The following is a 14,805-nucleotide window of genomic DNA, read 5'->3' on the forward strand; positions in this document are numbered from 1 at the left end:
TTGTTTCTGGTTTGACAAGGGAATGTGTTTCGTAAGCTCAATGATGCAAAATGATTTTGGGTACGTAGAGAGTCTTTTCTAATAAAGTGCAAAGTAGTGTCCTTATCAAACTAGGGAGCGACGTAACTCCTAATTTTACATATTTTACAAGATTGATAATATTAGGTGATGATAAATTCAAACCACTCTAACGTGAATTGACGTCCAAATACGTTAAAGTCTGACACTTTTTGACGTCAATTCCACTTACGGGTGCGAAAGCCAATGAGAAGTGGAAGATTGCACTGGCTTCATCGACCTCAACAAGGCATGCCCGCCCATGCCCACAACTATCCTTTACCGACAATCGATTTACTCATTGACACCCCCACACTTGCAAAATCCCTTTTATAGTACTGATATGTGCAGAAATTATTATTAAAAGTTAGCAAGTGTGCACCCCCAATAACCAATTCAGGCGGAGTGTAAATTCTTGACTCCGCGCCTGTCAACCATTGAGCTAGAGGCTCAACCCATGGTTAGGAAATCACGAGTCGTCTTTACCGTCGTCCCCTTTTGCTGAGATATCAGGTAACAAGTGAGTAGTGCCATTATCAACGTGTGAGAGTATAAGTGAGTAGTGCCATATAAGTCAGTAGTGCCATTATCAACGTGTGAGAGTATCAATGTCAGTCTCCCTCTTTCTTTAATGCCTAAGGCAGCAAAAGTGAGCAGTGCCATTATGAAAATGTGATGGGTGTGGATATCAGCCCCCTTTCTTTATTATCTCCCCTGTTTTTTCGTTGTCCCGTTTTGCTAGGAAACCTGTTTCTTCTATCTCTTTACCTTTTGGCTTTTGCTGATGCGGCAACCTCTATCTCTTCACCCGGGCGATTTTATCCATAGAGGGGGGGAAATATCATATAATTATTAAAAAATTAAAGGGAAAATTACATTTACACCTCCTCTAGTTTCTGACACATCCACTTACACCCGTATAGTTTAAAACGTGACAAATACACCCCTGTAGTTTCAATTTGTTTAAGGTAGGCCCCATCAGCTGAAGGTTCGTCCATAGATTGAAGGGTTACAATGATCCGATGGAGCTGATTTTTTGGGCACACCCTATCTTTGTCAAGACCCATCAAATGAACGCTTTGGATCATCCAAACAATGTGCGCCCACATTATTTGGATGATTTTTTGGTAGTGTTTGGATTCGGGTATGGGCCCACATTATTTGGATGATCCAAAGCTTTCATTTGATGAGTCCTGACATAGATAGGGTGTGCCCAAAAAATCAGCTCCATCGGATCATCCTAACCCCTCAATTTATGGACGAAGCTGATTTATGGACGAACCTTCAGCTGAGGGGGCAAACCTTAAACAAATTGAAACTACAGGGTGTATTTGTCAGAAACTAGAGGGGTGTAAATGTAATTATCCCAAAATTAAATTAGCGACTTTATCCGTCAGATATAAAAAAATTATATATCTGTGTCTTTCTCTCTCATAAATAAAATTAAAATATTCATTGATTATAAAATAATTATAAAAAACCCCTCCTACTTTCTCTCTTCTCTTAAATTCTCAGAATCTCCCCTTCCCGGAAGGAAACAGAAGGGAAGGGAAAACCCTAATTTTTTTTTTTGCAGATCGAAAAAGGTACGGACACTCTATTGATCATTCGTATGCTTTCTTACTTGAATTCGTTGTAGATTTCTTGAATTTTGCAGTATTTGGAGTTCTTGATTTAGTTTTTGCTTTTTTAGATGGTTTTTTTTTTAGCTGAAAGAGCTGTTGGCTTTCGATTTGTTGTTTTTGTGTGTTCTGGTGTGGATCTGTTCCAGATCTATGAAGATTGGAGTGCTTTATTATTATTATTATTTTTATTTTTGTTTCTCCACTAAGGTGGAGATTGTTGTGTTAGGTGTCTTGTTTGATCCCCTTGTAGATGAGCGGCATAGACTCGGGGAGTAGTTGAATAAGTAGTCAATAGGGAGAAGACAGGTATTATATTTGCCTGGAATTACCCCGGAGAATAGTGGTAAGTAGTGTTTGGTTGCGCGGCATAGTCTCATAGAGTAGGGAAATAAGTAGGGGGTGTCATATATATATATATATATATATATATATATATATATATATATATATATATATATATATATATATATAGAGAGAGAGAGAGAGAGAGAGAGAGAGAGCATCATTCCGAAGATTTTTAATCAAAATTTCACCTTTTTGTGGAATTTGGTTTGAAACTTATAAGGAGGGGATAAGAATGCCACCTCAGCAAACATGCAATCATTACCTGAGAACTCCCTGAGGAATTCAATGCAATAGCGACCAAACAAGGAATGACGTCCCAAATCCAAACAAAATCCTGACGGCTGCCGAGATTTTGTGCAACCAAGCACAGCCCTAGGGTTTGGTTGCACAAAAGCAGAACTGAGCCCTAGTGTAACTAGGAATGAGGTGTCCATTGTTTTCCTAGTTGAATTAGGAGAGAGAAAGGGGGTGAGTAGGTTATTGTATCCTAGTTTGACTAGGAGAGGGAGGGAGAGTGTAGAAAATCGAGAAATACCTTCTCGAATAAGGATCAAGACATATGCACAACAGAGAGGGACCTTGCTTTATTTAAGGAATGGTGTGGAGAAAAAAAACCCACGACCAAGTGGGAAGAGAGAGAGAGAGAGTTTCTTCTTGGGTTTTCTGAAATCGAGAGAGGTTCTTTTCTTCTTGGTGTGCCTAGGTATGGGACTAGGTAGGACCCAGCCTGGTATGGGATAGGTTTAAAGGGCCTAGCCTAACGCATTCTAATAGGTCGGAGCCTACAGGGATAGCCAAGATCAAAATGATCTCAACCAAGAAGAATGTGATAGTTCCGGGAATCCTCAACCGGAGGCAACAAACGTCACTCAACGTTGCTAATCGCGGAAGTCACTTGATGAGATCAAGCCACAAGCATACGGTTCCCAATGCTTCAAAGTTTGCACCACTGCATACAACTCCTTGTCATAGATTGAGTATTTCAGCTTGGCATCACATTTCATCAGCTTTGGAGCTTATGGCGATTGGTTAAGTACCTAACATTTGGTATCAGAACAGCCACCATGTCCCATGTTCGAGTCGCGGAAGGGGCGGCCTGTGGAAAGGGCTACCTGGACAGAAGGCCAGACTGAAAGCCGTCACAATGTGGGTTGTCAAGGATGGCAAATACGCAAGCGAGGTGGAAAGTTACGGTCCTTAGTGGGGGCCTACCTGGGTAGGACCCAGCCTTGTATGGAACAAGTTTAAAGGGCCTAGCCTAACTTGTTCTATCAGCTCTAGAGGTTTTGACATATTGGTTAGGTACCTAACATTTTTTTGGTCTGTGTGCACGGTCTAAATTGAGAGAGAAGGGGAAGGGTTGCGGTTTGTGAATTTTGGGTTAATCCATTATAATACTTGCATTATTTCTTTCTCATAGTGAAGATTGTGATCTCACCCGTGGTTGTAGGCGTTTTGGACGAACAACGGAAAAAAACTCGGCGTGTGTTTCTTTTAGTTTATTTGTTTCTACTGTTTCGTTTCTTTGCTCCCAATCGTATCGGATTTTTTCCTGTGTCGGATTTCTCATGGGGAGCTTGTGTATTTTCTGTTTTAATTTCTTATCTATTTGTTTTGCAATTGTTGAAGTATTTGCTTCTACATTATTAAAACTTCTATTTCTTTGTATATTATACGTGTAGCTATATTTATCTATGTTGCTAGTCTCTATAGTGTCATTTTCTGTTGTTTTTTATTCCTTCACTACCATTTCTGCTTGTTATCTTAGATCTGTTAATTTTGGCCGCAGATCTCTGTCTAAAATTTTAGTATTCGAGGCCATTTTTTGTTGGTTGGCGGTCAAAAAATTTTGTGGTTTCTCATCTTGTTCATGATTTGATTTTTATTGATCGTAATTTTGTTAGTTCTGTTGAATCTGTGCATTTGGGCATATAGATAAGGTGGATGAGGAGGGTATTTGAGATTGCTTAGGTCTTCTGACTGTGTTCTTGTTTTGATTCAGAGCTACAAGTGTTATTTATATGTATAATAATGGCGTTTGGGAAAAACCAACGAATGGATATTAGGAGATCATCACCATCGTACTGCTCGACGATAATTATTGCCGTGTTCGTCGCTCTTTGCTTGGTTGGTGTTTGGATGATATCATCATCAACCATGGTTCCTGTTTTAAATTTAGATATGCCTCCTCAGGAGACCAAGTCCAACACAAAAGAACAAGTGACAGAGAATGATGCTCAACAATTCAAAGATAGTCCAGGGGATTTACCTGAAGTTTCAATGAGAGGACACACAAACACCAGCGTGGCTCCTAATGTATCCAATTTCGAAGTCAATCAAAACCATAATCCACCTGAGAAAACGACTGAAAATCCTGTTGAGGATACCCGGGAAGAGAATTCTAAGGAGATCCAGGATACAAAGAATGAGTCAGATGATCTGTCTAAAACACAGACTGAAATTGATAGGGATCAGGAGACTGATGGCGAAGAAAAAAATATGGGAGGTGGTGAGGTGAATTCAGATGGTGGAGAAACAAATACCGACGGTGGGGACCAGTTGAAGGACCAAACTACAAATGAGGTTTTTCCTGATGGGGCCCAGTCCGAGATTCTGAATGAGACTAATACTCAAAATGGCGCTTTTTCCACTCAGGCCAAGGAGTCAAAGAATGAAAAAGAAGCACAAGAGTCTTCATCCAAGGGCCAAAGTGAGAATGAGCAATCTGTGGCCAAAGATGATGGGAATGCTACTGGATATAGTTGGAAATTTTGTAATGTCACTGCGGGGCCAGATTATATTCCTTGTCTTGACAATGAGGAAGCTATTAGGAAACTTCGGAGTACTAAGCACTATGAACATCGAGAGAGGCACTGCCCTGAAGAAGGCCCAACTTGCCTTGTTCCCCTTCCTGATGGGTACAAACAACCAATCAAGTGGCCCCATAGCAGGGATAGGGTATACCATTTGTTTGCCCATTTGCGGCCTACTGTGAAATCTCTTCGTTACGTAGTTTTTTTTAGTTATGATTGAACTTTATTGTTTGCGTACTACAGGTATGGTACGCCAATGTTCCTCACACCAAGCTTGCAGCATTGAAAGGACATCAGAATTGGGTGAAAGTTAGTGGGGAGTACCTTATTTTTCCTGGTGGTGGAACACAATTTAAGAATGGTGCTCTGCATTACATTGATTTCATTCAGAAGGTGATTGCTCGTAATCCTTCACTACCTTTTCTGGAGTCCATCTTATTATTTTTTGGCCTGTGTGGTTGTAACTTATGAATTATTCCAGGTCATGTTTTTGTTCACCTTATGAATTTTTTTCCTGGTTTGATTGCAATGAACTTTTTCGCTTGTTAATTTTGGAGTCTTTGGTTTCTCACATTGAATACTTTTCTCAAAATAGACAATAAAATATCCATATATAGATGTGGATACATATGGTGCAATATATGATAGCATTACTCTATTCATTGTAAAAGGTCGCAGCCAGGGTTTAAAATTTCTGTTTTGGCAGTGGCCGAAATACCAAAATTTGGTACTAAAAAAATTTCGACCATGACCAAAAAAAAATCAGGAAAAAAAAAATCAGACACCAAATTCATATACTTTTTGTGTTGGCCCTGGTCGAAATCCAACATTTCAAAATTTTAAACCATGTTCGCAATACATATGTATATGTTTCTCTTGGAAACATTTTTATCCCTCATTCTTAGTCAAACACCATTCTAAGAATATTACCAACTGAAGTAACAGGTTTCCTAAAGTCTATGTACTAATGTACCTACAATCATTTTCGCAATCTGACATTGTACTGCCTAACAGGTTTAGGATTTTATCCCCTAAAGACATTGTTGAGTGGTGGAATCCTAGCAAATGTGGCTTTTAAAAAATTAATAATTAACATGAATATACATTATTGCTGCTGCAGGCTCTGCCAGGTATAGCTTGGGGAAAAACAAGCCGTGTGGTATTGGATGTTGGATGTGGGGTGGCCAGCTTTGGAGGCTATCTCTTTGATAGAGATGTTCTTACCATGTCCCTTGCTCCCAAGGATGAGCATGAAGCCCAAGTGCAATTTGCACTTGAGAGGGGAATACCAGCTATATCAGCCGTGATGGGCACCAAGAGACTACCCTTCCCTAGCAAGGTCTTCGATGTTGTTCACTGTGCACGCTGTAGGGTCCCTTGGCATATTGAAGGTATTATCTATCTAGTGATTCCTTTGATAGGAATAGTCTTTAAAAAGCACTATCCTTTGTTATGCAAAACTTCATTTTGGGAATTCATGGAGGTTTGAACTTGCAGGTGGTATGCTTCTTTTAGAGCTAAATCGGGTGTTGCGACCCGGTGGTTACTTTGTGTGGTCTGCTACTCCAGTTTACCGAAAGTCGGATGAAGATGTTGGGATTTGGAATGGTATTTGTTAACTAGACTTGGGGCACATTTGGCTACCATGAATTTTTTTTTCATGACAAATTGGTCTGTACAAGTGGAGATGAGGGTGAAGGGTGAAGTGACTAAAAAACAGGAAGCTAGTGTCTCAAGTGATGAAGTGGCTAAAAAGCAGGAAACAAAAAACTCTACCCAAAATAGGATAGACTTTTCTTGATTTTTAGCCACTTCTCACCTTCATCTCGATCGTGCCCTCTCAAATCTCTCCTTCCACCTGTTCCACCCATCTTTTAGCACTTGGAGACACTAATGTATCATGAAACTATATTCCTGGCAGCAAGACATGTCCTTAGCGTTTGTCTGAGAGATTGCGTGCTTTGGATTTGTCTTGAACTGTGATTTTTGTGACAATTGATGCAGCCATGTCTCAACTGACAAAGTCCATGTGCTGGGAGATGGTGAAAGTTACAAAGGATCGAGTGAACGAAGTGGGTGTGGCAATATTTAAGAAACCTTCTTCCAATATTTGCTATAAAAAAAGATTGGAGAATAAGCCCCCTCTATGCCCAGAAACTGATGATCCAAATGCAGCCTGGTATTTTTTGTCTAGAACTAGATTAAACTCTTTTTCATTGGTTTATTAATTTCCTTAGATGTTTAAAAATCTCTGAAAATGGCATCTGTTTGTATAGGAACATTCCATTGCAGGCATGTATTCACAGGGTGCCAGAAGGTGTGGGAGAGCGTGGGTCACATTGGCCAGAGAAATGGCCGCTAAGGATGGATAAAGCACCTTATTGGTTGAATGATTCTCAGGTTGGAGTTTATGGAAAACCAGCCCTCGAGGATTTCAGGTCGGACTACGAGCATTGGAAAAATGTTGTGAGGAGCTCCTATCTGAAGGGGCTGGGAATCAGCTGGTCCAAAGTGAGAAATGTCATGGACATGAGATCCGTCTATGGAGGGTGAGTAAAAAACTTCTATCTTTCTAGCCTTATGCTGATGCGGCTCTGTAAGCAATGCTGCTTATTTTGTTTGATATAAATTATACTTTTTCAAATTAAGCATGTCCTTGTGATTCTATATTTCTTCCTTATATATTATATGGCTACAAGCATGAATTTAAGGACAATTACTGTGCATATATCAATTTAGCTTGCAAGCAGTTGTGGAGTTTTAACGGGGAATAGCCTGTTAGGCCCTGTTCGGCAACACTTCTCGTTCTCTGACTTTCGGAGCAGGCGAAAAGGGCGGAACAAAATTACCTGAAGTGACTCCATTTCGCTTCAATAAATCGCCTTCTTTTGCCGCTCGAATGTTGAGATTTTGAGAAATGGGTAGAGTAGGTTGGGTTTTTGGAACACGCTTATTTTTTCCGTTCTCTACACCGAAACAGGCACAAAAGTGCTGCGGAGAGTATCCGAACACAATCTGATTTTCCTCAGTTAACAAGAACCTTCATTTCCTTTTTCTTTTTCTTTTTGGGAATGGCACATGTCAATAGTATTAGTACTTCACCATTTCTTTCTTTCTTTCTTTTTTGTTGGAATGGTAATCCTTCATCATTGCAAGTATTTAGGTATCGTCTGAATGCTCTTAAATTCAATTTACTTCTGTTGTAGACATTACTTTGAAATTAATAAAGGGCGTCCCAGTGCTCGAACCCGTGACCACCCAGGTCACAATGGAGTAACCTTACCATTGCGCCAAGGCTATTTTGAAATTAATTTCCCTAAATATTTTTTGACAAACCAAGGGCTTCATAGATACTTTGTACTGTGTCTTTTGCTACTCTGATTTGTGAAGCGTCATGACATGTCCCATTTGAAAAAAAATTGTTCCAAGTGCCAGCATTTTGATGATGGGGCAGATTGGTTCAATTGGATATTGATGATCTCTCTTAAGTTAGCAGCTATATTATTGGTTGATTTACTATATCTTATTATCGATGACTGTAATGTACACAGCATTCAGTACTTATTCTATCAGCAATTCAGCATTATCCAGATTGTTCTGATTTCTATTACTCATACTGTGCTTCTCCCATGGCTATTTTGCAGTTTCGCAGCGGCATTGAGAGACTTGAGTGTTTGGGTCATGAATGTGGTCTCAATTGATGCACCAGACACACTTCCCATAATTTATGAACGAGGTTTGTTTGGAATGTATCACGACTGGTGTGAATCATTCAGTTCTTATCCTAGAACATACGACCTTCTCCACGCCGATCATCTCTTCTCCAATCTCAAAAAGAGGTGTGTGATATGCATTGCCTAATTTTTTAATTGTCACCCAAAGATAACTAGAAATAAGAAAACAAAAATAAAGCTAGATTAACTATTCAAAAAATAAATTAATAAAGCTAGATTAGTACTACTGAAGATAAAAAAGACTACTTGTTACAGCTTTTATGTCTTACACAAGTCATAAGCAGTAATTCTTCGATGTTGATTAGTACTACAAAGAGAGGAAGAGGCGGGGCGGAAGCATGCTTCAGGAGTTATGTGCGTCCGTAAAATACCTAGTAAGTTGAAGGGAAAGTTTTATAAGACAGTAGTGAGGCCAGCCATGTTGTATGGCTCAGAAGGTTGGGCTACCAAGAAGCAGCATGTGCATAAGATGAGTGTAGCAGAGATGCGAATGCATAGATGGATGTGTAGCCACACAAGGTAAGATAGAATTAAAAATGAAGACATCCGTAAAAAAGTGGGGGCGGCATCAATTGAGGAGAAGATGAGAGAGCACCGCTTAAGATGGTTTGAGCATATCCAACTTAATGCTCTAGTGAGAAGAAGTGACTTGTGCTAGGTTGATGGAGTAAAAAGAGGTTGGGGCAGACAAAAAACAACTTGGGTAGAAACAGTGAGGAAAGACTTGATGGCTGGGACCATAAGAGAGAACATGACTTTGGATAGGAGAGAATGTTAGAAAATGATCCATGTAGACAAACCCAAATAGTGTCAGGATTAGACTTAGTCAATTTGAGCTGGGTAGATTCTTTCACCTTCATGAAAAATTTTCTGATGGATTCATTAGCCGACCCCAACAAGTTTGGAACAAAGACTTAGTTGAGTTGAGTTGCAGTTAGTGTCATTATCAAACATGGCAGTGCAAACATCAGTAGCCTTTGGAAATGTCACAATATTTTGTGATATTTTGATAAAACAACAAAATCCCCAAAATATCAATTCATCTTCATATTTTATTTTTTACCATGAAATTGTCACAAAATTTCGCGATAAATTCAAAATACTATTTATTGTCTAACTTGTTTTCTTAAATTTTATAGGCTATTGATATTTACACTAATTGATAATGAGACAAATTCACCTTCTCTTTTCCACCACCTCTTTTCCTCTTTAATTAGCCAGTTAGAGCTTTTTGGAAATTGTAATTATTTTTGACAGCTGATTAATAATAAAAGACAAGATGAGTTCATCTCATTATCAGTGGGCATATCGGTAGCCTTTTTATGTTTTTATATATTTGAAATATTTTATATCAGTTTTTCCCCATATAAGCTTAGGAGTAGCAAGATGTACTTAAACCTTGGAACTTCCTATTATCTTACATGGATTCTTCGGAATGGATGAAGTACCCATGTCGGATTCCAATACTTTTGGATTCAATGTGACACTTCTGGACTTAGTTTTATTTCTCCTGAATACAACGTATTTACTATAACCATCACATGTTTTGAGTTTCATTTATCCTACTGTAATATTTTTTGTATGTAAATAAAACATTATGGTTACTCAACTTACCAAAATTTCCAATATATACCCCTACTTTTATTTTTTTTGAATGGTGAATATCGTTAATATAAAAAGGAAGAGACTGAGAAGGTCATTGATATACAAAGTACATAAAAAACTATCACGGCAGTAAAAAATTCCCCTATTAACCTTTCAGAAAAAAAATACCCCTATTAATCATGTTAAAGAACTATAATTAGCTGAATTCACGAATCCTTCTTTTTTTTTTTTTTTTTTTTTTTGAGATTAGCCAAATCTGGCACTTGATACCCATGTTGTAATCCGACACTCGTATCCATAAATGCTTTTACTGCTGCAGGTGCAAGCTAGTGTCTGTAATTGCTGAGGTCGATCGGCTACTGAGGCCAGAAGGGAAGCTGATTGTCCGCGATAATGTTGAGACTATCAAAGAAATAGAAGACATGGTTAAGTCGTTACAGTGGGAGATTCACTTGACTTACTCCGAGAACCAAGAGGGATTACTGTGCGTGCAGAAGAGCATTTGGCGACCCAAGGCTACAGTGGCACTGAGATAGTCCACGGCCTAGCTTTCGCCCTAACATTCCTCCTACATTGGCTTCTGGTGTTGGGTTTCTTCTGTTGCTGCTGTCCTTAATTCATAATGTATTTAAAGTCATATATATTTTTCTTTTTCACCTTATTTCCTCCACTGGCTCAGTTTATTTTTTTAATTTTTTTTTGTTTTTTTTGTGAGGGTTGAGGCCCTGTGGGTAAAATTATATTGTTAGATTAGAGGAAATACGTGGATCAATTCTTGGTGTAAAATCCGTATATTTTAGTCTTTGTTGCTGTTAGAAATTTTAAAACGATAGTTTTTTTTTAGTTTGAAGTTTGGAGGGTAGATTCAAAATTGAAAGATCCCTCTTGTTTTCAAAAGCAATTGCCTTTTGTGGTTTATGGGAACTTGAATCCAAGACCTTAGAATGTGTGGAGAGGGTTCTCAATTCAAATGCAAAAACTTTAGTCCCACATTGGAACTTTTGAGAGAATTTCGCCTCATATAAGAGTGGCAGAAAAGGCTTGAGCCTTTCAACAAAAGAATACATATTGTTTTGTTTGGGCTCTTCGGTACGTGTACGTGCCTTGTTTGGGCTGTTTTATCTTGGAGCGTCGATTTGCGGATCCCAGCTGCATAGATACGATTCTTAAGGAGAGTGACCATGTGGCACGACTCAGCCTTTCTTCCTCCATCATTAACAATCTTACTTTCAAAAAGGGTTTTTCGTCAAAATGATAACTGAAATTTGGTTTTCCAAGTTTCATATCATTTCTGGAACCATTATCACTATATAAGTTTTGGGTCTGAGTTGCACCAATTTCGGGCCGAGTAATGAACTTGGGTTTGACCTTATTTTTGTTCGATTAAGCCATAGATCAGTCCCTCTTTATATTATTATTAGTTACAACAACCTTAAGAATTATAGTATTCTGATCGACAACACTAGCATTCCTGGCCCATGCAACGCTTGCATGTAAAAATGGTGGACCCACCCCATCAAAATATGTGGTGCAAAATGATGGGACCCACCCTGCGCTTGGTTTTGGCTGGAGAGGGTGAAACCCAACGAACAAAACATTAAGTGTTTTTGCAAAAATCCTACACACTACTCATATATGAGAGAGTCTTGATTGAAGGTTTTCGACTGCCTTTCCAATTAATAAAAATATAACTCAAAATTTAGTAGTATGTGAACTACAATCAAATGATTGTTGGTTTGATTTACAAAAACTGCCACTCAACTTTGAAAGCTTCGTTCTTCTTCTCCGACCGTAGGATCGACTCGAAATTTTAGGGGGTTATTGGTCGGTTGAAGAGGAACAAAACAGTAACAGCCACTCTTCAGAAATCTTCTCCAGTTGCCAACGGTAAGCAGTTTTCCAAGCGCTTGCATAGGTAAGCTCCCTATGCAAACTCTTAGGTATGCTTTTCCATATATACACAGAAACATACACACACATCAAAAACAACTTACAAGAGATTTCTACACTTCTTCTCCCCTGAACCTTACCCCTTGAAACTTCTTTCTAAGTTAACAATCTCTACACAAATCACTTCATACTTATAGACCCAAGACACTGCTAAAATAGCTAAATACATTAAATACCTTGTTGTAGTCCCCATGAATCCTATAGGAATCCTAAGGGGGGGTTAGTCGTGCGGGATTTTAATGTGTGGACCTTAATGTGCGGACTTCTCCATATTGTCCATGACTCTTTGGGGACTTGGACTTTAATGTGCGGACACTAGGACTTTTGGAACTCTGGGGTGGACTTTTTAGAGTCATGCGGACATTGAAATCACCCATTAGTCATCAACAAATACATGAATTTAAAGTCCTAGAGTTTTAATAATTGGATTTGTGGGCCCTACTAAAATATCTAAATAAGTCCCCGCCAAGCAAAAAACCCTGTTTTTATGAGACTTGCGACTAACGCTGTATTTTAGAGTTCTTGAAAAAAGGCGCTCCCGACTAACGCGTAACTCGTCAAGTCTGCCAAAAACCACGTAAATCCCGCCAGACTAACCCCTCCTAAGCAACATCATAGGAACTCTCCATTGACTTTTTGATAATCTAGCCAAGACATTAAGAACTCTAGAAAACATATAATGAAACATACATTTTCCACAAATAATAACTATCCTAGAAGACCAAAGAAACTTTTCACAAATCCTTAAACATTGATTTTGATTTATAATTTCCAACATAACAATCAGGACTTAAGAAAATTGTATAAAAGTTTATAGAAGACAAGATAAACAATCAAGCATCTATCTTTACCATTGCTCTCTTGGATCATTTTGTTGTTCTGGAACTGAATCTGATGAGAAAGGCATCGTAAAAGGCGGATTTGAATACATTAGCGCAGAGTTATTGTAATCTAAGGGGTAAACATCTTGTTGTTGTTGTTGTTGCTGTTCTTGGTGGTGCTGTTTGGGCATGGTGAGTTTCTCCCCTTCCAATTCTCTATACTTTAGGAGATATATTTTAAGTGGGTTTACGTAATCATCGAACCCGAGTGTCGTTATCGCCCATATGAGATCATCGCCGTTGATCGTCTTCCTTTTCTCCCTTTGGCACTTATCGGACGCCTCCCCGGTGACGAAGCTAATGAATTCCGAGACGCATTCTTGGACGATCTCTTTGGCATCTTTGGACACTTTCCCATTGGATGGGATTACCTTCTTCATGAGCCGACCGACGTTCGCTATTGGAAGGAAGCGGTCTTGATCTCTATTGTTGTTGTTGCTGTTACTGTTGTTGCACCCGTTTTCTGAAAGAGGGCTGCTATCTGGGCTTCCTTGCATATCTCTCTCTCTCTCTATATGGGACGTGAGAAAAGTATCTCTCTCTCGGTTTCTTTTAAGAAAATGCGGGAGGTGAGAAATCTCTCTCTCTCTCTCTCTTGTGGGTGCTCTTAAGAAGTGTGAGGTGAGAAAACTATCTCTCATATGATGTGTGAGGTAAGAAAACTATATTTAAAGGAGAGAAAAGTCTCTTTTAAGTGAGAAAACCCTCTCTATCTCTATTGTGGGTGCATGCTTTTAAGATGTGTGAGGTGAAAGCTCTCTCTCTCACACACATGTGGGTGCTTTTAAGATGCTGAGGGAGGTAAGAAAACTATCTCTATTATAGGAAAGAAAAGAGGGAGGTTTGAGTAGAAATAGATAGAGAGAGACCGAGTTTCCCTTCTCACCATCGGACCCGCTCCATGCATGGAACAAGTAGTTAACCGAAAAACCCCATGCCAACACTACACGTGTTGCTCTATCCAAAGCTTGATCGACCTGACCTGGGCCCACCCACATGATCTACAAACCTTTCATTCAGGGTCCCACTACTCATACACGAAAACCACCCTATTCCAACATGTCTTAACTCGACTCCCTCTGTGTCTTTCTCTCTCGTCTGGGTTAGAAAGAGAAAGAGGAGAGAGATAGAAACATGGAGCGTCGATTTAAGATATATGGGAGTCGATTTATCACTCTATCATTTCCCTCTAAATGGTGAAAACAAAAAAAAACTAACTAGGAGAAATTTTTCTAAAATAAATAATTTTCCTGCAATCCATACATGGCCATGAGTTAGGCTTTTCTCACATGAAATACAGTTTAAAATGAAGAAAAATTGTAGAGGAATGGTATGGTTTTTGCACCATACTACGGTGCGAGAGAATCATACTAGATGTGCTTGTTGTGAGCCATAATCTGGACCATCCGTTCAGTAGTCCCTACCATGGTTCCTGATGCTCTAAGAGATTGTTAGTCTGTAGGATCCTAATTATTAGATCGACGGCTAGGATTATCTGATTTGTCTAATTTTTGGATCATAACCAATCTATGATGAGTCCTAGGTCCCACCATCTACATGCTTGGATTGAGTGGGTGCAAATGAATTTTTCTTAGAAGGAAAATTCTTTATTTTTAACATGAAAACTATTTACGGAAAATTCTCTTTTTAACAAAAACAAAAAACAACAACAGTTTTAACAGATGGACGATTAGGATCAATCATAGTTTGGGTCCCATACGTATGCATAATCAAAGACCACTGATCTTTAGACTATCATCAGCCCCAAACAAAAATCCCATCCTCAGGATTAAGG

General features: G+C 39.0%; 1 protein-coding gene and 1 pseudogene across 1 annotated transcript; one reads left to right on the plus strand and one right to left on the minus strand.

Moving 5' to 3' along the window:
• Positions 1 to 1,484: 1,484 nt before the first annotated feature.
• On the plus strand, positions 1,485 to 11,022 carry LOC143889460 (putative methyltransferase PMT26). Its single transcript, XM_077393671.1, has 9 exons — positions 1,485 to 1,643; positions 4,030 to 4,985; positions 5,084 to 5,233; positions 5,961 to 6,231; positions 6,338 to 6,448; positions 6,845 to 7,019; positions 7,117 to 7,389; positions 8,485 to 8,679; positions 10,499 to 11,022. The coding sequence occupies exons 2-9, from the start codon at positions 4,059 to 4,061 to the stop codon at positions 10,713 to 10,715; spliced, it is 2,319 nt and encodes a 772-aa protein (XP_077249786.1). The 5' UTR covers positions 1,485 to 1,643; positions 4,030 to 4,058; the 3' UTR covers positions 10,716 to 11,022.
• A 1,954-nt stretch (positions 11,023 to 12,976) lies between these two features.
• On the minus strand, positions 12,977 to 13,507 carry LOC143890565 (nuclear transcription factor Y subunit B-1 pseudogene; annotated as a pseudogene).
• Positions 13,508 to 14,805: the final 1,298 nt, after the last annotated feature.

The sequence above is a fragment of the Tasmannia lanceolata genome, unplaced genomic scaffold (assembly GCF_043159265.1).
Source record: "Tasmannia lanceolata isolate RefF3 unplaced genomic scaffold, GAP_Taslan_0.1 ptg000013l, whole genome shotgun sequence".
Taxonomy (NCBI): Eukaryota; Viridiplantae; Streptophyta; class Magnoliopsida; order Canellales; family Winteraceae; genus Tasmannia; species Tasmannia lanceolata.

Excerpts from the sequence above, each read along its gene's own strand:
- LOC143889460 (XM_077393671.1), top strand. The coding sequence starts at position 4,059 with ATGGCGTTTGGGAAAAACCAACGAATGGATATTAGGAGATCATCACCA. Across the intron at positions 7,390-8,484 it reads ATGAGATCCGTCTATGGAGG|TTTCGCAGCGGCATTGAGAG; the intron begins GTGAGTAAAAAA and ends GCTATTTTGCAG. Across the intron at positions 8,680-10,498 it reads TTCTCCAATCTCAAAAAGAG|GTGCAAGCTAGTGTCTGTAA; the intron begins GTGTGTGATATG and ends TTACTGCTGCAG.